This window comes from Neoarius graeffei, chromosome 17 (assembly GCF_027579695.1).
Source record: "Neoarius graeffei isolate fNeoGra1 chromosome 17, fNeoGra1.pri, whole genome shotgun sequence".
Lineage (NCBI taxonomy): Eukaryota > Metazoa > Chordata > Actinopteri > Siluriformes > Ariidae > Neoarius > Neoarius graeffei.
In genome coordinates, this window is record NC_083585.1 from 27,581,589 (window position 1) to 27,608,967 (window position 27,379).

The 27,379-nt window shown below is 41.2% G+C and overlaps 1 protein-coding gene across 1 annotated transcript; it reads right to left on the reverse strand.

Annotated features, from left to right (window-relative positions):
- Positions 1–7,146: 7,146 nt before the first annotated feature.
- Positions 7,147–19,770, reverse strand: zc3h4 (zinc finger CCCH-type containing 4). The gene is made up of 14 exons (XM_060943926.1): positions 19,471–19,770; positions 15,847–16,090; positions 15,655–15,762; positions 14,826–15,072; positions 14,573–14,721; positions 14,392–14,485; positions 14,163–14,299; positions 12,988–13,089; positions 12,720–12,831; positions 12,377–12,486; positions 11,867–12,288; positions 11,390–11,709; positions 10,984–11,223; positions 7,147–9,847 (listed from the first exon to the last, which is right to left on the reverse strand). Exons 1-14 carry the CDS (start codon positions 19,548–19,550, stop codon positions 8,250–8,252), a joined length of 3,963 nt encoding a protein of 1,320 aa, XP_060799909.1. The 5' UTR covers positions 19,551–19,770; the 3' UTR covers positions 7,147–8,249.
- Between the last annotated feature and the right edge of the window lie 7,609 nt (positions 19,771–27,379).

Below are 27,379 nucleotides of genomic sequence, written 5' to 3' on the forward strand. Positions count from 1 at the left end.
GGATGACACACTGACCAGATGTGGAAAATAAAAGCTGTAAAAATTTTTTTTTTTGGGAGGGGGGGTTTGCGGGTGTTGTCGTTTCACCATTTACACTCACTATGTTCCCAAACAGCTGTGGCTCTACTGAAACATATCATCCACTAACTATTCACATGCTTTTTTATGAGTGGGATTTAATAATTAATACATTGTAGTTGGGGTTAATATGCTTTTCTAAACCATAAGAGTCAGGAATTATTATTAATGAATAACCCACCATTTAGCTACATTTAATGTTGTGGAATGTCTATGGAACAGGTTTGCGCTTGCAATCATTTACAATATAAAATCTAGAAATTGTTGTTCCCTCACCAGTCTCTTTTCACCTCTCTTGAAGTTAATAAGCAAGAAAAAAAAAGTAGCTTGTCAAGTTACTGAGAAATCAGAAAGTGCAAAGTCCTCTGTCCTGAAGTCAAATCAAAAACAAGTGATGCCAGGCAAAACAAACGTCGCCCGGTAGCACTTGTGATGAATATGAAGGAAGATATCGCGAAAAAAACGATTTTGACCTTTTTGGTGACCTTGACCTTGATTTTGACCTTGTGTGTGAACATACATGGCAAATAAACATGGTTCTGATTCTGATTCTCTGCTGCTCTCAGCCAATCAGAACACACTATACTGCTCTCAGCCAATCAGAACACACCATACTGCACGATTGTTACAGTCTTACAGCACGATGACATAGTGGCTACCGCCTCTATATGAAGCAGTAGCCACAAAAACCTTGACCTTGAACGGATGACTCCTAAAATGTTGGAGGTTATTTTTGAGACCAATGCCCATCTCTCCTGAAAGTTTCATGAAGATTGGTCCAGCCGTTTTCCCGTAACATCTCATCTCATTATCTCCAGCCGCTTTATCCTTCTACAGGGTCGCAGGCAAGCTGGAGCCTATCCCAGCTGACTACAGGCGAAAGGCGGGGTACACCCTGGACAAGTCGCCAGGTCATCACAGGGCTGACACATAGACACAGACAACCATTCACACCTACGGTCAATTTAGAGTCACCAGTTAACCTAACCTGCATGTCTTTGGACTGTGGGGGAAACCGGAGCACCCGGAGGAAACCCACGTGGACACGGGGAGAACATGCAAACTCCGCACAGAAAGGCCCTCGCCGGCCCCAGGGCTCGAACCTAGGACCTTCTTGCTGTGAGGCGACAGCGCTAACCACTACACCACCGTGCCGCCCCCGTTTTCCCGTAACATCATTAACAAAAAGCAAACAAACAAACAAAGAAAATCCACCGAAAACAATACCTCGCCCCCGGTGGACTCCGTCCTGGGCGAGGTAACAAATCAAAAACAAAAATCCCTCCTTGCAGAAATGTTTAACACTTTTTCATCCATTTATTTTTGGACCATCCAACGAACAAGTACAACCCCGATTCCAAAAAAGCTGGGACAAAGTACAAATTGTAAATAAAAACGGAATGCAATAATTTACACATCTCAAAAACTGATATTGTATTCATGATAGAACAGAGAACATATCAAATGTCAAAAGTGAGACATTTTGAAGTTTCATGCCAAATATTGGCTCATTTGAAATTTCATGACAGCAACACATCTCAAAAAAGTTGGGACAGGGGCAATAAGAGGCTGGAAAAGTTAAAGGTACAAAAAAGGAACAGCTGGAGGACCAAATTGCAACTCATTAGGTCAATTGGCAATAGGTCATTAACATGACTGGGTATAAAAAGAGCATCTTGGAGTGGCAGCGGCTCTCAGAAGTAAAGATGGGAAGAGGATCACCAATCCCCCTAATTCTGCGCTGACAAATAGTGGAGCAATATCAGAAAGGAGTTCGACAGAGTAAAATTGCAAAGAGTTTGAACATATCATCATCTACAGTGCATAATATCATCAAAAGATTCAGAGAATCTGGAAGAATCTCTGCGCGTAAGGGTCAAGGCCGGAAAACCATACTGGGTGCCCGTGATCTTCAGGCCCTCAGACGGCACTGCATCACATACAGGCATGCTTCTGTACTGGAAATCACAAAATGGGCTCAGGAATATTTCCAGAGAACATTATCTGTGAACACAATTCACCGTGCCATCCGCCGTTGCCAGCTAAAACTCTATAGTTCAAAGAAGAAGCCGTATCTAAACATGATCCAGAAGTGCAGACGTCTTCTCTGGGCCAAGGCTCGTTTAAAATGGACTGTGGCAAAGTGGAAAACTGTTCTGTGGTCAGACGAATCAAAATTTGAAGTTCTTTATGGAAATCAGGGACGCCGTGTCATTCGGACTAAAGAGGAGAAGGACGACCCAAGTTGTTATCAGCGCTCAGTTCAGAAGCCTGCATCTCTGTTGGTATGGGGTTGCATTAGTGCATGTGGCACGGGCAGCTTACACATCTGGAAAGACACCATCAATGCTGAAAGGTATATCCAGGTTCTAGAGCAACATATGCTCCCATCCAGACGACGTCTCTTTCAGGGAAGACCTTGCATTTTCCAACATGACAATGCCAAACCACATACTGCATCAATTACAGCATCATGGCTGCGTAGAAGAAGGGTCCGGGTACTGAACTGGCCAGCCTGCAGTCCAGATCTTTCACCCATAGAAAACATTTGGCGCATCATAAAACGGAAGATACGACAAAAAAGACCTAAGACAGTTGAGCAACTAGAATCCTACATTAGACAAGAATGGGTTAACATTCCTATCCCTAAACTTGAGCAACTTGTCTCCTCAGTCCCCAGACGTTTACAGACTGTTGTAAAGAGAAAAGGGGATGTCTCACAGTGGTAAACATGGCCTTGTCCCAACTTTTTTGAGATGTGTTGTTGTCATGAAATTTAAAATCACCTATTTTTTCTCTTTAAATGATAAATTTTCTCAGTTTAAACATTTGATATGTCATCTATGTTCTATTCTGAATAAAATATGGAATTTTGAAACTTCCACATCATTGCATTCCGTTTTTATTTACAATTTGTACTTTGTCCCAACTTTTTTGGAATCAGGGTTGTAATAAGTAGTAATTATCTATACTACTAAAGGAAGGCTGTCTGTCTGTCTGTTCACCTATGCAAATTGACACGGCTGGACGCACATACTCCATACTTTGCACATGGATTGCTGACACCTCAGAGGGGCCCAAGACAACATTTTCGATTTTCCAAAGCATGGAATTACTGCTAAACCAACACACTATTCATTTCCCATAGGCTACATGCTCGCGCTAACACACTGCGTGCAGCCTCAGCGGGGAATCCCCTCCCCCACTCACCTGGGAGTTTCGATTATACGGGACCTCGAAGAGCACCATTCAGAGGAATTCAGGTTCACGGGCAATAACTGCTAGTAATAATAATAAGTAGTAATAAGTAGTAGTAATAAGTAGTAATAAGTAATAATATACCAGGTTGAATATAGGGCAGCATGGTGGTGTAGTGGTTAGCACTGTCGCCTCACAGCAAGAAGGTTCTGGGTTCGAGCCCAGTGGCCAACAGGGGCCTTTCTGTGTGGAGTTTGCATGTTCTCCCCGTGTCTGTGTGGGTTTCCTCCGGGTGCTCCGATTTCCCCCACAGTCCGAAGACATGCAGGTGAGACTAATTAGTGGCTCTAGGTGTGAATGTGAATGTGAATAGTTGTTTGTCTCTGTGTGTCAGCCCTGCGATGATCTGGCGACTTGTCCAGGGTGTACCCCGCCTCTCACCCATAGTCAGCTGGGATAGGCTCCAGCTTGCCCACGACCCTGCACAGGATAAGCGGTTATGGGTAATGGATGGATGGGTTGAATATAAACCTGCGGTTTGCCTTGCAGCTGGAACTGTCGGCGACCCTGTTACAGAAATTAATCAAAATCCTGTGTTCAGTCAGATTTGAGAATTCAGTAGTGCTGTGGTGTAAAATTAAATGTGATAGCATTATGTTGGACAAAGATCAACTCCTGACGCACACATTCTTGATCCCTAAATAACCAGCTGTTTCAAAAGCAGTGTATTTCTGGGAATGTGTCCATTTTTCATGCTAGGCCATCCTGCACATTTCCTCTCGGTGCCCTGCACACACTCACCCTGTACACACCGGATATGGGTACAATACAACAAAGGCACAAAAATAGTGGTGCATGGTGACGATAGAGTTAATATTATATCCTAAATACAGTTCCTTGATGGACAACAACCCTGTGTAATATACTGTAGGATGGAAAGGTACTTGGTGTTAAGGTGTGGGCCAAGTATCACAGTTGTGACATAATGAAAGAGGACCTGAGAAAAGCCACAGCCCACTGGACAGAGGAGCAAACAAAGTACACGGCCCATTTAACACAGATAACTCCCAGATGAATGAGGATTACACACAAATCCATTTAAAAAGACAAAAAAGGAATCGCGAGATTGTAAGAGATACTGAACACTGCACAATCTAACTTTAAAGTAAAACTTTTTTTTTTGAACAGCACGCATTTTACTCACCCGCAACCATAACATTTCATTACATAACTACTATTTTGAACTGTTTATTCACGTCAGTTTATATCCACAAAGGGAAAAGAACAACTTCTGAGTGGAAAGGAAGGCCTGAATTTTTTTTTTCCACTGAAGGAAGCCACAGTTTTGTTTTTTAGTCTCCTGGACAGACACAGAGTCTGTGTTTCACTGCCTGCTGCAGAATGGAGTCATCCCAGATAGAAGAAAATATGCATGGGGTGGGATTCCTCAAAGAGAATTCCTCAGGAAATGGGCTGGGGAGGTCTGAGGAAGGGTTGGAGTCAAGATAGCATGGGAATTACAGACAGGACAGTTAACGACTTTTGGCAGGACAGCTTTGGGGTCAGCCTTGCAGGCGCACATAGTGCCGAGTGTTGGACTAAAACCGAGAGAGAGATATTCTTGAAAATGGCTGGACCTGGTGTAGACAGAGTCCAAAAAACAGCCTTTATATCTTTACGGTAAGAATACTTCTGTGAAACTGCAAGAAAGATCTCAGAATATTCCTGAAAACAAGGTCAGCCGTGTTTGCCTCTTGTCAAAATGATGCAGGTTCTTCTTTCTAATCCACACTACAGCTGATGAAGACCATATGTATATAAGTTCATACTGCGTACATGCTGTAAATATTTGGATTTTGTGAGATCACACATGCCTTCATTGTCTCATCTTTCAATATCAGCATGCAGTGTATCTAAACAAGCTGCGCATTCTTGGAAAGCAGGTCAGTACGAGAGCTGAAACTATTCTGCTGCAAGTCTTGTTCCCAAGCTCGAGAGCACGTATAGGAGACGACACACAGAGACGAGAAACCATGCGACACTTGCGCATTAATTACAGCATAACACCTACTGAGAAAATCTCACTGACTATATAATGATCAGTTACTACAGTTCACGGATCGTAATTAGGTTCTCGAGCCCTACTTATGCAAGTCACATTACTGAATGGCCCATTTCAACTGTAAGAAGATCAAGAATGCTATATTTGCTCAAGTATTCCCTCCATTTAATGTCACTTTAAGTGGATTACAGGTAAAAATAAACACCAAAGTCTTGTGAAGGCTCTGCTCAGTCAGACACTGACTCACATGTCAGGCAGCTACACAGCGAAAGTTTAAGTAAAAGGAAAGTAAAATATGAAAATAATCCTTAAGCAAATTTATAGCCTACTAACTAAATTTAGCTGCTACTGAATTCCAAGTTCCTCCTGCTAAAATTTATCGCTCCCTTGTCAAAATCTGGTATGGGTGGGGAAATGTTTTGATTAAATGGCTTTGTTTAGAATAGGCCAAATGTAAAACAAAGTAGGGAAACATTCTTTTTGTTAGTTTTACTATAAAACGCGTCTGTGATTTGCTGAGGGACTTCGTAGATGATGCATCAATTATAAAGACTGAGTTTAAAAACAAAAAAAGTTTTCACTGATTTTAGTGGAAGTGTAAAAGACCAGAAATAAAGGAAATGACTCATATCCGTCAGAGGGAGAATAGGAGAGAAAGCTTCTGAATGATAGCCATGGAACATAATTACTCACTTGCTCTAACAGTAAGTAAGGAATAAAACAGACGACATACTATGATAAGAAATTAATCAACAATGAGCTGGCGTGATTTGTAATCCCAAAGTTGATCATTGCCTAATAGCCGCATGTTCTGAAGTCTTTTATTTCTCTTATACCTCACCAGGGTACAGAAGATATCGGCACGTTTCATTTCACAACACGGCAAATACGAGCACGTAACACCCATCATGAAACAGTTCCACTGGTCGCCAATATGTCAGCGGTTCCAGTACAAAGTCCTGGTCAAGATATTCAAGTCTCTGAATGGTCTTTCTCCAACATACCTTGAAGAACTTATAACGAAGAGGCTCCTAAAGAGAACTAGAACAGACAACAACGATTTGCTGGTTGCTAGTATCAAGAGAAGTTCATTTGGTGGAAGAACGCTAGCCTGCGCAGGTCCCAAGTTATGGAATACCTTGCTGAGAGAACTTAAGTCATGCGTAAACATTAACAATTTCAAGAAACAACTGAAAACCACCTTATTTAAATCAGCTTACGCTTCTTACAGTCTGACTTGTTTATTGAAAATTAATGATTTATTTTTATTCTTTGGTGATTTTAGACTACATATAATTGTTTGCATTTTTTGAATTGTAAACCGCTAGTGTACATATATAACGTGAATAAATGTAATAAATTATGTATAATTATTATACCACACTTTGCCAACAGTTTTAATTTATTAATGAACAAGATGCTAGACTTTTTTCCTCTTATAGTTACATTTAATGTTGTGAAACATCCGAGAGATTACGTAGTTCCTGTTATCACTTGCATTATAGCAGCTCTCTTTTTTTCTCCCCCCTCTTTAATTTAATAATACAAAAAAAAAAAAAACAAAGCACAAAGTCCTCTCTCTCAAAACTTTCCAATGATAGAAAACTTTTTTCTTTGGGAAATAAAACAATTTTTAGTACAAGCGTATTATTATGTGAAATGTCCACCATGCAAGTGCCTTTGAAAAATAGTCGGCACTATTGTGAGTCGTGCTGTTAAAGAAAATTAATCAACACCTGAGTAATCAAATTTGAGAATTCAACAGCGTATATACACAAGTACAAACACACTGATCCAATTCCTGATCCTTTATCACGTTGAATCTTGTATTTCCTTTATTAAATATTTCACAACTTTACCTACACTGAATGATTACAAAATGTTACCTGTTGTCAAATATGGACATTTATCAATATACAAAGTCCTTTGCAAGGGCAACCCCAAACAAAACAGAATGGTCGATTCTTTTAAGGAGTCCTTATGGGGGGGAAAAAAAAAATCACGTTTCAAGGTAAGTTGGAAAGAATAGTTCTTTTTTTTTTCTGAGACAATTTATCATTTTGTGCCCATTAAATGTTGCACATCACAAGTCCGTTTACAATACAGGTGGGAAAATATAATATATATATATATATAAGTATATAAATGTACTGTATGCAGTGTATATATAATGATTATATTTTACTGCCACATGAAAAACAGATCTCATAAGTATAAAAAAATAAATTAAAACAATTTCACAAACACTATTAACAGATGACAGTTTCAGTATACAGTTCTGTTACTCAGAAAGAGAGGTACATAGTCCCAAGCAGAAGAAACATGTCTATAAACAAATGTTAAAAAAAAAAAAAATGAAGAGAAAAAACAAAAAACCTGAAATCTGACTGAATGAAGACAAAGAGTGAGAGCTAAAACAGTTTTAAAATAATTTTAAGCACTGACAGGTGACTAGCTGCTGTTAAAGCATGGGTGTGGCAGTGCACTCACACACATTAGTCTTGCAGCTGAGGGGATATCATATGGTGCTTGATTTATCGACGTATCACAACTTCAGTGTAAGATCTGGAAGTCTACACTGCTGTAAAGAAGGGGCTGGCAGAAGGAACAGGCAGCTCACAATGGGTCATCCTTCAGCTAAATCATAGCAGAATAATAGCTAAGGAAAATGTCTCTTCAAAAACCCAAAGTTATTCTTACACTCTGAGAAGGCTTTAAAATGTTTTTTAAATATTTATTCCATTTGGTTTTAAAATAGACATATTTATATAGATTTAAATCCTCCCTCACCATATATCCTTGAAGTATTCCCTCCCGACTATATCCCCAGCCCATATATAATCCTGTGAATACTGAGACATGGTGTTAAGGAGCCCCATGCTGGTTTAGCATCAGAGCTGCAGGTTCAAGTTCACTGACAGAATGGTGAGGCAGTAGGGTCAAAGCCTTTGAAAACGTCCTTTAAGGAGGCGTTGTCCTGTTCAGCAGTGTCTGGCTGTGCTGGGCTGTTGCCACCAAATGGGCTGCCTGTGCCACTGGGCTTGCTAGCTTGCTTCACCATGCTGAAAAGAGTGGAGACAGGAAGGTTGTGGACTCCTGCTGGTGGTGGTTCTGTAGCTCCTGCTGTGCCCTGAGGATTTTGAGAGGAACTTCCTGTTGTGGGAGCTCCTCCTACACCTCCTGCATTGGGTGAGGGTGAAGGCTTGGGTCGAGGTCGGTTGTAACTGTTGTAACGGTCAGTGGTTTGCTCACTGCTGTTTTTCTCCGGTTCGGGCTGGTCCAGGGCTGATTTTCGGACAAACAGCGGCTCTTTGGACTTTGGCTTTGCCGTAGAGGCCAAGCTGTCACTGACTTTTGTCTCAGTTGTCACGGTGGCGACCTCTGAATTCTCTGATTTGTCTGAACTCTGCGTGCGTGGGTCATACAGACTAATGCTACTGAGGACACTGCTGCCAGACCCTGCAGTACCCCCTGTACCACCTCGTCCTGCTCCACCCACTGAGAATAGACGTGGGTCATAGGGTGCAATAGTGTGCGTGGGTGAGCCTGGAGCAGGAGGTCCAGAAGATGCAGAGGTTTGTGCAGCTGTAGGTTCTGCGGGCTGCTTGAGAGCAGATTTCTGCGGTTGAAGTCGAGGGTCTGTGACCTTGCGGGCCATGCGAGGATCCATTGGCTTTTCAGCTGGGACAGGAGCAGGAGGAAGCCCAGATGACGAAGTTTGTGAAGGACTGGATGAAGAGGCATTAACAGTTTTAAGTATACGAGAAAGCAGCTCAAAGTCTGGTAGGGTGGAGGAGGACTGGCTGGGCGGTTCGGCAGAGGGCGCAGAGGCAGGCAGAGGCACTGAAATGGCTGTATGGAGCTGCTGCTGGGCACGGGAGAGCCGCGGATCTATGCTTGCAACAGGAGGGATCCCTGGGGGTAGTGGGAGAAAGTCCTGCTTAGGGATGGGGATGGGAATTAGATCTTCAGGACTCCATAGCACAACCTTAGCAAAAGAAGGCTTGTTCAGCACCAGATCTTTCTTGATATGGCTGAACTGCTGGAGCTGTGAGCGTGGGTCACGCAAAGCCATACCCATTAAGGGATCCAATGGTATAGGGACAGGCTTGTCTCTCAGCATTCGCTCACCTTCCTCATCCTCAGTAGCAGCAGGGGCAAGAGGTGGTGGTTTATACACTAGTGGGGGCTCAGGTTTGGATGTAGCAGCCTGACGTGCGAGTCGTGGGTCTGTGGGAACAGAGGAGGATGGAGGAGAGGAGAGATTAGTTTCTGAAACCTGGGAGGAGTCTGCGTTACGTGATAAGCGAGGGTCTCGGGCCAGCCTGGGGTCAGCTGGTCTGCTGGGTGCTGGAGCAGGCTGAGCCTTTTGCAGTCGGGGGTCGCTGGGAGCACCTTCAGGTTTCGAGGGCCCTTGGGCTTGGCTTTGCTGCCGTAAAGTTTTCAAGATCGATGTGACACTGCCACCACCGTCTTCATCTTCACTAGAATACCAATTTGCTGAATCTCCTAAAAGACGAAGGCAATAGCATGCATGAAATAAAGTTCTTTGAGTTTTAGCATCTAAATTGCAAGGGTAACTAGCATTTATACTCGAGTCTGATAGTCTTTTGCCCTATTCCTACAATGTTCAAATCTTATGAATGACCAATACTGCCATCTAGCGAGAGAACAGAGTTCCACAAAACTCCTGAAAACCAGAGGATGTGTGCAGTCTTTAGAGGCCTTGGATAGGGTCATGCAGAGAACTGTGTCCTTGAGATATTTCCTGCCCAGAACTAGCTTCTCCAACATAAAAAAAAACCACAGCACAATTCTTTACATAAAGTGAACTGACTGATATATCATATATCACTGCCCTGAACACACTGCGGACCTGGTGTTCCTGGAGGGTAAGTGTGTGTGAACTGGGCTCAGGGGAGGTTGTGAACAGAGGTGTGTGTGTGGTAGGGATGTTTACAGTCTTCTCGAAGCGAGCGAAGAAGTGGTTTAGCTCTTCAGCTAGAGAGAAGTCTATGTTTCCTGTGCTTGTCCCATTACTTTTGTAGTTGGTGATATGTTTCAGGCCCTCCCATACCTGCCTGGGGTTGTTATCCGAGAGGTGGTCGGACAACTTATTTGCATAGGCCAGCTTTGCCTCTCTGATGGCCTTTTTTAGATCTGCCCTAGCTCTGCTGTACTGTGCTCGGTCCCCAGATTTAAAGATTTTTGGGGGGGCTTTTTTCACCTTTATTATTGGATAGGACAGTGTAGAGACAGGAAGTGAGCAGGAGAGAGAGACGGGGAGGGATCGGGAAATGACCTCAGGCCGGAATCGAACCCGGGTCCCCGGATTTATGGTATGGCGCCTTATCCACCTGAGCCACGACGCCCCCCCGGTCCCCAGATTTATATGCAGAGTTGCGTGCTCTTAACAGTGACTGGACCTTGCCCGTCATCCAGGGTTTGCGGTTGGGAAAATAATTTAATCTGCATTTAATCACATACTTCCAACTTGTAAAAACTGGGACACTGCTGTACTTGTCTGGATTACTCCCATATTTGTGTTGCTGTCGTCAGACTGTGTTCAATCAGACTGTAATACACTATGTGTAATCTTCTATAAAAACAAGCACCAAGTGTAGCAGAAAGATGTAAAATGGTACCTTCATTGTCCCGCTCAGGTCCTCCTTCAGCTAGCCTCCTGGCCCTCTCCTCTTCTTCCTGCTGCTTCTGTTGGATCCTCATAAACAATGCGCGCTGTGCTGGAGGCAAAAAGTCTGGTACTGTTATTCCAGACTGATTACTTGAGCCTCCATTTGATGGACCTTCCATAGTGCCAAAATTTGGATTCCCTGAGGACTGCTCACTGAAGTTTCCACCAGTTCCTGCCATGTAGCAATCACCTATGTCAGGAAACAAAAAGTAACCCTGATATACTGAAAAACTCAAGAAGCAAACTCTTACCACAACAATCTTCTAATTTCCACAATTAAACATTCTGTGCTGTATTTGGCCTTTTGTTCATATTATTCTGGTTTCCAGCAGGAAAAGAAAAAAAAAATAGCTCACCCTCTCCACCTTCCCCTTCACTTCCTACATTTTGCTGCTGCTGGTAGAAAGTGTCATAAAAATTGCGAGCAGAACCACCCCCAGGTGGCATCATGGCCTGGTTTGGAGGTCCTTCTCCTGGGCCAAAGTTCTGCATCATTCCTGGGGGACCTTGGGTCATGTTTGGTGGGCCCATGGGTGGCAGGTCATGAGGCCCATTTGGAGCCATGTGACCAGGTGGTGGTCCACCAGGGAAACGGGGTGGAGGTCCACCTGGAGGACATGCAGGTGGGCCCGGAGTTCCTGCAGCACCTGTAGCAGCAGCGCCAGGATTAGGACCTCTGAAAATAGATATATATACACACACTGGTAAGCATTTTCTGAAAACATCAATGAACAAGAATCTACATTTATTTAATTGGCTAACTTGTAATAATTTATAGCTCATGGGGGGGGGGGGGGGGGGGGGACAAGTAGTTATAAGAAAGAAGGTGCAACCTGACGCCTAGTTTTTGTGCTAGTTGTCCAGTGGGTTTCACAACAATCTCGAACAAGGATGGGATCTTCTTTCCTGTGTTACCCCCACAGGGAGGTGGTGGACCAATGGCTGGTGGAGATGGACCGTGGCTTGGCGAGCCCTGGAAAGATCCTCCTTCGGGGCAAGGGGGAGGTGGCCCCTCATGTCCCGGTACTGGTGCAGTGCCTGGGCATGAGGGACCATTAGAAGGTATGCTGCCATGTTGTGGCCCTGGTGTCCCAAAGTCTAGAGGAGTTGAGGAATCTGTTGGACCAGGCCTTGGAGGTGTGGGTAGAAGTCCCACACCAGGTGGGGGTTTGGGGAGAGGATTGATGCCTTGTTTTTTCAGCTCCTCCACTTCCTTCTCATCCTCAGCACCGGCTTCAGCGTCTTCAGCCAACATCTGTCATAATTTTAAACCGAGCTTTAGAAGGGATGCTCGAGGAGAACAAGAACCTACATTTTTTTCAATCAACAATAGACATGTTCACCTTGTCTAGCAGTTCTTTTGTGTCTTCGGACAGAGGTTCATGAGAGAACATACAGTCATCTCCATTCACGCAGTTGCCTGTAGTATGGAACAGCTTGCAGGGGAAGTCACGTGATTCCGAGTTAAGGAATGATCTGCACCAGCCTAAGCATTATAACTCTCATATTAAGCAGTATTTTAAATTACCAAGATCAAAGCTGGAAAATCAAATCACAAAATTCTAACTTGTTTACTTTTTTTTTTTTAAGAGACTGTCTCTTGTTGATTAGTTTACTACCAACAGGCACAACCGGTGATTATTGTGGCTGGCCAGGTTACCTGAAAAAAATAACTGTAAAGGATATCATGCATGTAAGGGCAATTTTCAGCCCGGGCACAGAAGCCAGTGATATAGAACTTGCAGAGTTCTTTCTTCTTGGGCAGCTCAATGTCATGACTAAAGTTGCAATGTTCCCCCTGTTAAACATATATTAAAGAATAAGCAGCGTATAACTTTCACAATTGAAGACAAGCATGTATTTTGGTAATGACTTATTTTTAAATACTTCATACATTCATAATTACGAGATTTCCTCCATAATCCAAAACACACACATTACTAAGTGTTCTCACCCAGGTACAGCGACCTTCAATGTAGTACTTGCAAATGGCCTTCCCCTTCTTGTCCTGCCCATGTTTATCCTGCTCGTGCTTCCTCTGGCCACCGGATCCATCCTACAGAATACACAGTTCATTTCACTCTCAGCTTTCACTGGGCAGCTATTAAGAAGAGTGTATGGCCTAGCGCCAAGTCCCAGTTATTAACAGCTTGAGACTACCTAAAGTTAACCACACAAGATAGAGATGTTTTAGATACTTAAAATGCTTCAAAACGTGTAACTCAACTGTCATCATGCATACAAATTTTCTGCCAATTGAGTTGTTTTTTTTAACCTAAATATTACTGTGCACTCTACCTTGAGCTAAATTTATTGGGGAGTGTTTTGGGAATAAAGAAGAATATACTAGATAAAGACAAAGATGAGGTAGCCTGGGCCCGCCCATCCTAAGCGTGACGCAACACGAGGGCCTGTTGCGAGCTTAGTCTGGCCAGGCAAGCTATCTCCAGCTCTTCCAAGCTCCCAAAAAATCGGGAACCAATCAACTTTGATCATCTCCAACGGCCCTGGGTAGAGGCGTGTTCAAGGCACTGACGTAGTAGAACTGCGACCGGAAGCCATAGACTGTTTACAGAATCTATGCCGGAAGCGCTTCATTCACGCTTCCGCATCTATTACGCATAGATGCTGTATTGAAAGCATTCAATGGGAAGTTCTCACTGAAAACGGAGCAAAGAGCAGCCCTGGAGGTATTTATTGAAAGGAAGGACGTTTTCGCCTTGCTCCCGACCGGCTTCGGTAAGAGTTTAATCTACCAGTTAGCCCCGTCGCGTCGCATACGTCAGAGGAAAGAGTGATGTGATTGGTTTAAGCTTCGTCACAGCCTTTTCTGGCTTCGACCAGTAGCAAACTGAGGCATTTCAGGGAGGCGGGTCAACCACGGGCTCTGGGAAACGGTTGGGCTGAATATCTTGGCCAGACCAATAGCTCGGAGAGCTTTGAAGTCGCGTTAGCCAGGCTAAAGATGAGGTACACTACAAATAACAGTGCAGTGTGTGACACAAAGATGTAGCTGGATATACTTGCCAGACTTGTTTGTGTTTGTTCAGGTAGTGTAAAAAGCCGATTTTTTGTAACCCGTGCTGTGTGTAATCAGGACTGGCACTGTGTGTTGATATTATTTTTTACCCCCATGTCCATATCTCCATTGTTGTCATCATCATGGCCTAGGTCTCCTCCACGGCCCCTCCCTCGATTCCTTCCCCGGCCACGGTTCATGCCTCTGCCCCCCTTCCCCCGTCCTCGACCTCGGCCACCTTTGCCACCTAAAATAAAACATTCGGCAGGCAATACGTTTACCTTAATCTACTAAACATCATATAACCTATTCAACAGAGTGACATTGTTTTAAGCTCACCACGCCCTCTGTCCTTGGATTTCCTGTACTGGTTCAGTTCTTTTGAGTAATCGTCATAATCATCATCGCCCATGTCATAGTCATCGTCGCCATACTGTAAAATGCAAAATACAGCTGTCAGTTTGAACAATTACTGGATCATTACACCAAATGATGAAATTATTTGAAAGCTGGAACTAACCTCCATCTCATCTCCATACATGCCATCCCCGTCATCATTCTCGCCTCCCATTTTACCTCGTCCTCTACCTCGCATTCCACCTCTACCCCCACGGCCCCTCATTCCTCCTCTTCCTCGGCCTCTCTGGTTTTTCATTCGACCTTTAAGACCTGCACAGACAAGGTTATGTTAATGTCATCGTTAATATCAAACTGACATGCAAAGAAGTGATTCATTCTTATGCCTTCTGTAAAATTGAGACGCATGTGTGTACCTCTGCCACGGTAGCTGCCTGGTCCACCTCCGCTACCTTCTTTGGCCTTGCGGTACTGGTTAAGCTCCTTGGTGAAGTCATCATAGTCATCATCACCCATGTCATCATCCTCCTCACCCTCATAATTCTCATCATCGTACTCATCGTAGCCACCATATCCCGGTTTGTCCATTTTCATGTAGCTGCCTTTCTTTGACATAGGTCCTCCATGTCCTGAGGAAGGTGGAGGACCGTATCCTCCATGAGACTGGAACATGGACATCACATTTGGGTCACATTCGATTCAAATTCACTACATTTTTATCATCCATCAGAAAACGAACTAATGTGTGTTGTGGGTTTGCTGCAGGTGTGTTTAGAAGCAGACATCAATATCAAGTGAAACGTATGCATTTAGATACACCTGTACAATCACTGTGTTCTAGGCTGATGCTCGTCACCAGCAGCACTTTAGCATATACAAGTTTGGGCTGGACAGTTCTGACTACGAATGACAAACATATTTAGTTTCCACGTCATCTTCCTTTAAAGAGATATGAATGCATAAATCCTTATCCACACTGCCTCCTATTGGCTAATGCAAAAATTCAACTCCTGTGAATTTTTTTAAGCAGATGATGGATCACATTTTTTACGCATATGCATCTGTTTGTGTGCTATACATCAACTCATTACTCTCATTAAAATCAATAGTAGTGGTACTTGTTTTTTAGACAGCTATCAAAAATGTATTTTAAACTCAACCTTACACAAGTTATACATGAAGATATTATTGGTGTTTAGTAAAAAAAAAAAATACTTTTTGAACAGGAAAAAGTAGGACACTCACTGAGGGTGGGTACTGAGGGCTGTATTCCCGATACTTCCTTTTCTCACTAGGACTGTAATCAGATTCATCACTGTAGTCTGAGTGGTCGTCACTTGACGAGGCATGCCGCTAAACCACACAAATCAAACTCCGTGTAAGAATCTTAACAAATGCCTTTGAACACAAAATTCTCTCTCTCATACTCACACACACCTTGTGTTTTGATTTGCGTCTCTTTCTGGATCTCCGCTTTTCTTTCTCCCTCTCTCTCTCTCTATCCCTCTCTTTCTTCCTTTTCTTCTTGCGACGGTGGGCCTTCTCGTCATCTGACTCGCTACCATGCCGCTCCTTTACACGGCTGGGTTTCTCCTCGGGCTCTTGTCCCTCAGCGCTGGGCATTTCCACATCACCTCCATCATCCTCCAGCTCCCCCTCTTCTAGCTCTTCATCCTCTTTTCTGTAATGTTCAAACATCAAAACTAATCAATGAAATGTGCCTTGGACAAGACATAAAACACTGCCACATGTAATTTAAAGTCTTTAAAGACTAGACACACAAAAACAGTGCTTTGAAACTTTTTTGAAAAAAGTACATTAGCAGGTATTTTGACCTCCATTCCATATATATTGCAACGTCATGGGTTTGTGCAACTGACTTTACAGTACGTATTGTGTCCAGAAATCATTAACCGATGAGATGTCTTAACACTTCAGCACATAATGACACAGATTTGCTTGAAATTATTGAGGAGTCCAGTCTAATGTGAGCACTGGACTGCATAATCCTGATCACAGTTTTAAAGAAATAACTACACCGTGTTTCTTTCTTTCTTCCACACTCACTCTCGCTCTCTCTGCATGGACCAAAGTCACTAAAGGAACAACATGTAACCAAAGATTTCTCTGACGTGTGCTGTGCAGGCCTCTGATTCACTAAAGAAATGAAGCACAATCTACTAAAAACCATGTTAACGCCAGAATGGGACAGGGTAGTGCAAAATAATAGTGCTCTATTTAAACAAGAGACAGACTCTTGACCCTTTTCCTTAAAACCTGGGTTAAATCGGAACAAGCCTGCTTAAAGGAACAGTCCACTGTACTTCCATAATGAAATATGCTCTTAGCTGAATTGAGACGAGCTGCTCCGTACCTCTCCGAGCTTTGCGCGACCTCCCAGTCAGTCAGACGCAGTCAGATGCGCTGTCACTCCTGTTAGCAATGTAGCTAGGCTCAGTATGGCCAATGGTATTTTTTGGGGCTGTAGTTAGATGCGACCAAACTCTTCCACGTTTTTCCTGTTTACATAGGTTTATATGACCAGTGATATGAAAAAAGTTCAGTTAAAAAAATTGAAACGTGGCGATTTTCTATGCTATGGAAAGTCCGCACTATAATGACAGGCGTACTAACACCTTCTGCGCGCTTCGACAGCGCATTGATATCTGAGCTCCGTATCAATGCGCTGCTGAAGCGCGCAGAAGGTGTTAGTACGCCTGTCATTATAGTGCGGACTTTCCATAGCATAGAAAATCGCCACGTTTCAATTTGTGTAACTGAACTTTTTTCATATCACTGGTCATATAAACCTATGTAAACAGGAAAAACGCGGAAGAGTTTGGTCGCATCTAACTACAGCCCCAAAAAATACCGTTGGCCATGCTGAGCCTAGCTACACTGCTAACAGGAGTGACAGCGCGTCTGACTGACTGGGAGGTCGTGCAAAGCTCGGAGAGGTACAGAGCAGCTCGTCTCAATTCAGATAAGAGCATATTTCATTATGGAAGTACGGTGGACTGTTCCTTTAAGGTTGACCACATACCTTATATGACTGTGCTGAAAAACCGGCACGTCTTTAACCACAGATTATTACAAATATGAGAAACAGATCTCTTGTGTAATTATACAATATTGACTACGCAGTAGTCCACAGACCACCTAGTATAACAGTGAGGGCCTGGTGCTCAGCTGTCAGGTCATGAGCTGAACTCCAATTTCACAGTCACATGACCCTTATCTTCGTTCATATTAGTGTGCAAAGAAAACACTTGGTTGAAATGACAAGTTTCCAAAGTCATATGGGAGATGAAGCTGTTATCAAAAATAAAAGGACTACGTTCTTGCTGGTCAAGTTAACAATAACGTAATACAACATAAACATGTCATGATATTTTGAGCACAAGTAGCATGAGGACAACTGAGCTTATTCGATCATGCAGTGAGTGACAAGACAGCTGAGAAATTAGGTCATCCTGAGCAAAAGCATCCAGAGCACTGCGAGACATTTCTTAATACTGAAAATTAATGCAGTTATGAAAGGTATATCATAGCCAACCAAACAAACAGTTATGGCCTGTACCATACTGGGACATGAAACTGTTCACCTACTGAAAATGTAGCTCTAGGAGACCTATGGACTCTGACAGCTACAGAGGGGCTGATAAATTCTGTATGAGGTGTCCCTCCTTGGATTTGGGAAAAAGTGAAACTTGTGTTTTAGTTCACCTTTAGGACCTTGAATGCTTTTGAGACATTGGGACAGAATTTTAAAAAATAATAATAATTTAAAAAAAAAAGGGTTTGTGAATATGCATTAAATTTCTGAAGGACAAGCTCATCCTAACAAAAGCAAAAACCAATTTCCTTATATAAATAACAGTTATTCCTTGATTTAATCATTATTCTCTGATCACAAATAGCCATTATTATATGCAACAACTAATTTTGTTAATAATAATAATACTTTTAATACCGTCTGGTTTACCTGACTTTAAGGATTTTATCAAAAGGAAATGTCAATAAAATTATTATAATCCTATACTATATAGTGTAATATAATGGACTGGTTAGTTATCTAATAGTTATTATTTAAAAAAAAAAAAAAGGTTTTCTCCTTTTAATTTGCTCGGTTTTCTATGCGTACTGAAAATGTGCCTTTTGTATACAAACGTTTTTGTTTTTTATAAAGACACCACACTAGTGTTAAAAATGTGCGCAACGCGTTGGCTAAACGAAGCTAATGAGCTAGCAACTCAAGCCGCTTATACATAATAGTTTAAATTTACATTAAATAAAAAGGTTGTTTAATATCCTGGAGAAACCCCGCATGAGACGAAACCAGAACAAATTTCACAAACGCGCTATTTATCAGGAATAAACAAACTATAACGTGTTTAAGAAAGGGGCTAATTCGGCTAACGTAGCACCTTCGCTAGCCTGTTAGCTTCTCTCAGTACCTCAGAACGTAAAGCACCAGTAGCTTGCATTAGCTTCCTTCAAGGCCTGGCTACAAGATGCTAGCCTGCGCTAACATACACAGCTAACTATCTAGCTAATTGTACCAGCGACAGTAGACGACTATTGTTGTTTTAAATGATCGTCGAGCGGTACACATATGGCTGCGTTTAAACATATACGCTGTTATTATATATATTAATCACCGCCGACAGCTAGGAAGAGATTAAGTGGTTAATTTCGCCGGCGTTGACTTTGATCCGTTTTTCCTTTAGTGTAAGGAAGACTGAAATTCATGATCGATGTTCTTTGTTTAATGGCCACTTTAGTCCTTCGGTGATGAAAAAGAGCGTCGAAAAAAAGGTCTGGATTTGTAAATACATTTCTGCTTAGAGTAGTAATGTCCGTGATTCGGATATATGACCTTCCAGATTTGCGCCGTGTGAACGTTTCAAGATGGCGTTCGTTACCTCTGTACTCGTTTCCCAGAAAAAAGTCGACTTTAATCCCTTTGAAAGAAAAAAAAGCAAAATAATACCCATGCTTTTTGTACTTAAAAAGCAAAGGATAAATAAATAGTTGGAGAGAAACATGATATTACTCGACCTTTCGTCAGTGAGAAGGCTGTTGTGTTCGTGGTTGGCTGTTGGGGAGTTTGGATGGACAGTCATGCTTTCCACAGCCATTTCCTCTAACGGACTACAGTTCAGTGCAAAAAATCGACTCAGGATTCAACTGGCTTATGCGTTACTTGACTTTGATCTACTTGTTGATTGGTTTTAGGAAGAGTTTCAGTTCATAGCAGTTAAATTCCCATTAACAGTTTCAAAGAGAAACGTGCTGAAACGTTCCTGGAGCTCTCTCGGTCCTTACAGTTGCGAGGTGAAATGAAACTCAGTCACTCAAAATGGCGACAGTTCTTCTCCAATGCGAATTGGGGCGGGGTTACCGATGATGACGTTCTCACGACGAAGTGACTGTAGAGGGGCGGAGTCTTTCAATCCGAGGACGAACGTCAGCGTTCTGTTTGTTAATTCTGGATTAGAATCAGAATTTATTGCCAAGTCCGTTCTCACATTCAAGGAATTTGCTTTGGTGGCTGGTTATTGAACAGTTAAGATAAGGGTTGTTTTACAATCAGGGTACAAAGTTTGTGTCACAGGGGTCCAAAATTCAAATTAAAAAAACCTATCAAATCTGCACTTTTGGAAATTCATACACATATGAACATAGCTTAAAGCAGGGCTGGGAGAAACAAATGAAGTGATTCTCGGAGAGGACTTTTTTTTTTTGACAATTCAGAATCCACTACTTCCAGAGTGCTTTTAAATATAAGGCTGTAAGCTTTGTGTTAGTTGTCTCTAATATTTATGTCCCAATATCTTGACCACATTTTAGGATGAAAATAATCATTTTAGATATGTTATTTTATATTGAAAAATTAGCTGTCTCGGAGAGGACATTTTTTGGACACAATTACATACTAATTTGATCAAAATAGTCTGAAAACTTACTGGCATTCAACATTAAAACTTAACTATGTTTCCAATGATATGGAACCAAATATGTGTTTTATGGTATAAAGAATGATGTAAGTGCATCCCTTTTGGAGCTACCTGTGGTCAAAAAAGCACTTTTTCTAAATGACACGAGTAATTTTGCTAAATATGACATATATTGCCATACATTCGCCAAAAATAACGTTATCACCAAAATTTTTTTTGCATGGTAAATAGAGCTATCACAGGGCTACAATAAACAACCAAGTTTATTTAGTCAAGCCTTTTGATATTGAAGATAATAAGTGTTAAATGTGATTTTTAGCTTGCGTACCCTGATTGTAAAACAACCCATAAAATAATTTAAAAAGAGATAAAAGTAGTTCTATAAATAGATTTAAAAAAAAATACAACCCCAATTCCAAAAACGTTTGGACGCTAAAAAAGTAATAATAATAATAAAAACCCACAATGTGAAGATTTGCAAATCATGGAAACCCTGTATTTCATTGAAAATAGCACAAAGACAACATATATCAAATGTGGAAACTGAAAATTTTTATTGTTCTCTGAAAAATAAAAAATATATATGTGCTCATTTTGAATTTGATATCAGCAACATGTTGCAAAAAAGTTGGGACAGGGGCATGTTTACCACTGTGTTGCATCACCTCTACTTTTAACAACACTCTAAACATTTGGGAACTGAGGAGACCAACTGCTGTAGTTTTGAAAGAGAAATGTTCTCTCATTCTTGGCTGATACAGTGGTGCTTGAAAGTTTGTGAACCCTTTAGAATTTTCTATATTTCTGCATAAATATGACCTAAAACAAGATCAGATTTTCACACAAGTCGTAAAAGTAGATAAAGAGAACCCAGTTAAACAAATGAGACAAAAATATTATACTTGGTCATTTATTTATTGAAGAAAATGAACCAATATTACATATCTGTGAGTGGGGAAAAGTATGTGAACCTCTAGGATTAGCAGTTAATTTGAAGGTGAAATTAGAGTCAGGTGTTTTCAATCAATGGGATGACAATCAGGTGTGAGTGGGCACCCTGTTTTATTTCAAGTCTATTAAAGTCTGATCTTCACAACACACGTTTGTGGAAGTGTATCATGGCCCAAACAAAGGAGATTTCTGAGGACCTCAGAAAAAGAGTTGTTGATGCTCATCAGGCTGAAAAAGGCTACAAAACCATCTCTAAAGAGTTTGGACTCCACCAATCCACAGTCAGACAGATTGTGTACAAATGGAGGAAATTCAAGACCATGGTTACCCTCCCCAGGAGTGGTCGACCAACAAAGATCACTCCAAGAGCAAGGCATGTAATAGTCTGTGAGGTCACAAAGGACCCCAGGGTAACTTTTAAGCAACTGAAGGCCTCTCTCACATTGGCTAATATTAATATTCATGAGTCCACCATCAGGAGAACACTGAACAACAATGGTGTGCATGGCAGGGTTGCAAGGAGAAAGCCACTGCTCTCCAAAAAGAACATTGCTGCTCATCTGCAGTTTGCTAAAGATCACGTAGACAAGCCAGAAGGCTATTGGAAAAAAGTTTTGTGGACGGATGAGACCAAAATAGAACTTTTTGGTTTAAATGAGAAGTGTTATGTTTGGAGGAAGGAAAACACTGCATTCCAGCAGAAGAACCTTATCCCATCTGTGAAACATGGTGGTGGTAATATCATGGTTTGGGCTTGTTTTGCTGCATCTGGGCCAGGATGACTTGTCATCATTAACGAAACAATGAATTCTGAATTATACCAGCAAATTCTAAAGGAAAATATCAGGACATCTGTCCATGAACTGAATCTCAAGAGAAGGTGGGTCATGTAGCAAGACAATGACCCTAAGCACACAAGTCGTTCTACCAAAGAATGGTTAAAGAAGCATAAAGGTAATGTTTTGGAATGGCCAAGTCAAAGTCCTGACCTTAATCCAATGGAAATGTTGTGGAAGGACCTGAAGCGAGCAGTTCATGTGAGGAAACCCACCAACATCCCAGAGTTGAAGCTGTTCTGTACAGGGGAATGGGCTAAAATTCCTCCAAGCTGGTGTGCAGGACTGATCAATAGTTACCGGAAACGTTTAGTTGCAGCTATTGCTGCACAAGGGGATCACACCAGATACTGAAAATATCTGGATCTCATCTTATTGGATCTTATTGTAATATTGGATCTCATTGGATCATTTTCATCAATAAATAAATGACCAAGTATAATATTTTTGTCCCATTTGTTTAACTAAGTTCTCTTTATCTACTTTTAGGACTTGTGTGAAAATCTGATGATGTTTTAGGTCATATTTATGCAGAAATATAGACAATTCTAAAGGGTTCACAAACTTTCAAGCACCACTGTATGTAATTTGCTCAACAGTTTGGGGTCTCCTTTGTTATATTTTCACTTCATAATGCGCCAAATGTTTTAAATGGGAGACAGGTCTGGACTGCAGGCAGGCCAGTTTAGCACCTGGACTCTTTTACTACGGAGCCATGCAGTTGTAATATGTGCAGAAAGCGGTTTAGCATTGTCTTGCTGAAAGAAGGAAGGCCTTTTCTGAAAAAGATTTTGTCTGGATGGCAGCATATTGCTCTGAAATGTGTAGATATCATTCAGTCTTAATGATGCCTTCCCAGATGTACAAGCTACCCATGTCATGTGCACTAATGCACCCTCATACCATCACAGATGCTGGCTTTTGAACTGTACTCTGATAACAAGCCGAATGGTCCCTCTCCTCTTTAGCCTGGAGGACATGGTGTCCATGATTTCTAAAAAGACTTTTTAATTTTGAATCGTCCGACCTCAGGACAATTTTCCACTTTGCCTCAGTCCATCGTAAAAGAGCTTGTGCCCAGAGAAGGGAGCGGTGTTTCTGGATATTGTTTATATGTGGTTTTAACTTGCATTTGTGGATGCAGTAATGAACTGTTTTCACAGACGATTGTTTTCTGAAGTGTTCCTGAACCCATACAGTGATTTCCACTACAGACACGTGTCTGATTTTAATGCAGTGTCACCTGAGGGCCTGAAGATCACAGGCATCCATTGTCAGTTTTCAGCCTTGTCTCTTGTATACAGAGATTTCTCCAGATTCTCTGAATCTTTTTGAATATTATGGACCATAGATGATGTGATCCCCAAATTCTTTGCAATTTTACATTGAGGAATATTATTTTTAAATTGTTGCACTGCTTGCCCACACAGTCTTTCACAGAGCGGTGAACCCCTCCCCATCTTTACTTCTGAGAGACTCAGCCTCTTTGGGATGCTCTTTTTATACCCAATCATGTTACTGACCTGTTGCCAATTAACCAAATTAGTTTGGTTTTGGTTATTTTTAGCATGACAACTCTTTCAGTCGTTTGTTGCCTTATCCCAAATTTTTTTGAAACGTGTTGCTGACATCAAATTCAAAATGAGCATATATTTTAAAAAAATTCTCAGTTTCAATGTTTGATATTTTGTCTTTGTACTATTTTCAATGAAATATGGGCTTTCCATGATTAGCAAATTATCGCATTCTATTTTTATGTACAGTTTACACAGTGTCCCAACTTTTTTGGAATTGGGGTCGTACAATTCAGGTGTATTTTGTACATAATTACTGAGTCAGGCAGCACAGTGGTGCAGTGGTTAGCACGGTCATCTCACAGCATGAAGGTTCAAGCCCAGTGGCTGACAGAGACTATCGTGTGGAGTTTGCATGTTCTACCTGTGTCTGTGTGGGTTCGCTCTGGTTTCCCCCACGGTCCAAAGACATGCGGTTAGGTTAACTGGCTACTCTAAATTGCCCATGTGTGTGAATGGTTGAAAGGAGAAAACCTCTATAATAATCCAGTAGAAGCCAACGGTAAACCAATTGTCCCTAGAAATTCTGATGGAAGTCAGAGCAGCTACGTCACTGTAGTGACATGCCAGAAAGATAAAATTACTAAGTCTAACCCATCTGTTGCTAAGCACAATTTATCCTCTAGATCAGCCTGACTCATCCAACACTGCACTTCCCCAAGATACTTAAGAACTGTTGCTGCAATCATAAAGAGTATGATACTCATACTCATTTCAGTACACTTAGTACTGTTTGACTTTATAGTATGCAATTGTGGAAGGGTAATGATTTATAATCCTACTATCCTAGGTCACTCAAAAGAGGGTGGGTTCCTTTTTGATTTTCTCATGTTCCTTATGTAATCTCAAGGAGATTTTCCTTGCCTTTCTCACTTCTCAGAAATCTACATACACATTTCTTTAAAACCTATTTGAAACAGAGTTTGAAATTTGTGCTTTAAAATCTCAAAAACACCACTGAACCAAATACACTGGCATACTAACACATGGATACGATCACTATTTCTTTTGCAACAGACTGATCTTATGACACTTGCAAACTTCTAAATGTTTGAAAGGGTTCCCCCAGCTGGAACGGTCAACTTCTCGAGACCAATGCCCTCGTGCCACCTGCAGAATTCTGGGGTGAAAAAACAGACCAGAAAACCAGAGATTGGCTTCACCACTGTTTATTCACAGTTTTCTCGGCAAAGATGAAATATTACAAACAACCTTTTATAACAAATTATAATCTCTCTAAACGGCAGCTGTGTTTATGTATTGTGTCTGTCGAGTGTGTGTGTGTGTGTGTGTGTGTGTGTATATGTAAATGTGGATATTTTGTGCCAAGTCAGCAAATCACATCTTAATTCCAATTCCTTAATTCCATTAATATGTATGTGTGTAAGTGAAAATATATCCTGTATACATTTCAGATGTTCTAACAGATATCAACATTTACCTTATGTTCTGATAGAATGTTCCAACACGTCTCAAGCAATGTGTCTAGCTGAGACAGAAGGTCACACAGTAACTTACAAGTTACACAGAATTCAATGCCTTCTAACTGAAATAATAAAATAGATAATAAAATAGATAAAATAGAACAATATTAAGAATAAGTATTAAGAATTACTGCCTTCTTGGTCAAGAATAAATACTTACAATTATTTATCCTTACAAAGGAATAAAACCTTACAATGTGTGTGTGAATGAAACCTTCAATCATAAGCAAAATATTCATATCAGCGATTCAGCAATTTCAGCATTTATGCACGTCAAAGCGTGCGAGATATTTTCACAACAATTTTAAACAAGACACCATGTTTATGTCTAGCAAAGAGGAAGGTCAGGTTAGTCTAAAATAAAGGATCTTAAAAGCTCTAAAATATTAAAATCATAAAGTCTAACAATCCTAAATCACATGTAGCTATAAAACTAACTTAAATCATGGCTTTAAATCTAACAATGTTGTTACTCAGTTTGTGCACTTTGAGCAGGAAAAGTTCTCATCAGCATCTGAGCTGGGGTGGGTTTCCCAAAGCCTCTTAACGATAAGAGCATCTTAACTAGGAGAGAGGGAGCGTTCATTGTGATGCTCATGCTACCATTTAACAATGATCTTTGTGCTACAATGCTTTTGGGAAACCCACCGCTGTTCAGTATAGTATACAACAAATTTCATTAAAGTTGAATATGCGTGTTGAACTTCTTGACAGCAAAAGAACATTACTTTTTCATATAATAAGGGCTGTTACAGAGGTTTATAGATAACAGTTCTCATGATAATCTGGTCAGGAATAATAAATACATTCCTGAATGAATGCTAACTGTTGTCAATGCATGTACTGTATGTAATGCATGCCATTTGTGCAATTATTCAAATACATTATGAATAAAATAATGTTTAAGTGACAGGCACAGACTAAATCATTGGTCAAAAATATCACAAATACAGCTCTGGGAAAAAGGGGAAAAAAAGATTAAAGAGGCCACTGCAAAATTCAGTTTCTCTGGTTTTACTATTTATAGTTATGTGTTTAAGGAACTTGTTTTATTGCATAAACTGATAACATTCCCCCCCAAAAAAAAATCCACATAAAAATTTCACTGTAAGCATTTAATTGCAGAAAATGACAACCAGTCAAAATTAAAAAAAAAAAAAAAAAAAAAAAAAAAGTTATCAGACCTTGAATAATGCATAGAAAATCAAGATTATATTCAATTTTAAATAACAATACTGAATACTTGAACTTGGGATGAGTTCAGAAATCAGTATTTAGTGGAATAACCCTGACATTTAAATCACAGCTTTCATGCATCTTGGCATGCTCTCCTCCAGTCTTTCATGTTGCTCTTGGGTGACTTTATGCCACTCATGACGCAAACATTTAATCAGCTCAGGTTTGTTTTATGGCTTGTCACCATCCATCTTCCTCTTGATCACATTCCTGAGGTTTTCAATGGGGTTCAGGTCTGGAGATTGGGCTGGCCATGACAGGGTCTTGATCTTGTGGTCCACCATCCACACCTTGATTGACCTGGCTATGTGGCATGGAGCATTGCCCTGCTGGAAAACCCAATCTTCAGAGCAGAAGGAAACAAGTTTTCTTCCAGGATAACCTTGTACATGGCTTGTTTCACGTGTCCTTCACAAACAAAAATCTGCCCCATTCCAGCCTTGCTGAAGCACTCCCAGATCATCACCAATCCACCACCAAATTTCACAATGGGTGCAAGACACTGGCTTGTAGACCTCTCCAGGTTTCTGCCTAGCCATTAGATGACCAGGTGATGGGAAAAACTAAAAATTGGACTCCTCGGAGAAGATGACCTTCCTCCAGTCCTCAATGGTCTGTGTGGTCTTTAACAAACCTCAGCCTGGCTCTTCTTTGCTTCTCATTGATGAAGAATATTTTTTTCTTCCCCTAGCTTTGCATGACTTCAACCCTGCCCAGAAGAGCTAGTTTCGAACTGTCCTTGATGTGCACTTAACCCCAGCATCCATTTGCCATTCTTTTTGTAGGTCATTTGATGTCATCTTACAGTTGTTGAGTGACATTCTAAGGAGTTGATGATCATCCCAGTCAGTGGAGAGTAATTTTTGCCCTCTGCCAGTCTGTAACTTTGTTGTTCCCAATGCTTGCTGCTTGACCTTGTTGTTATGAAC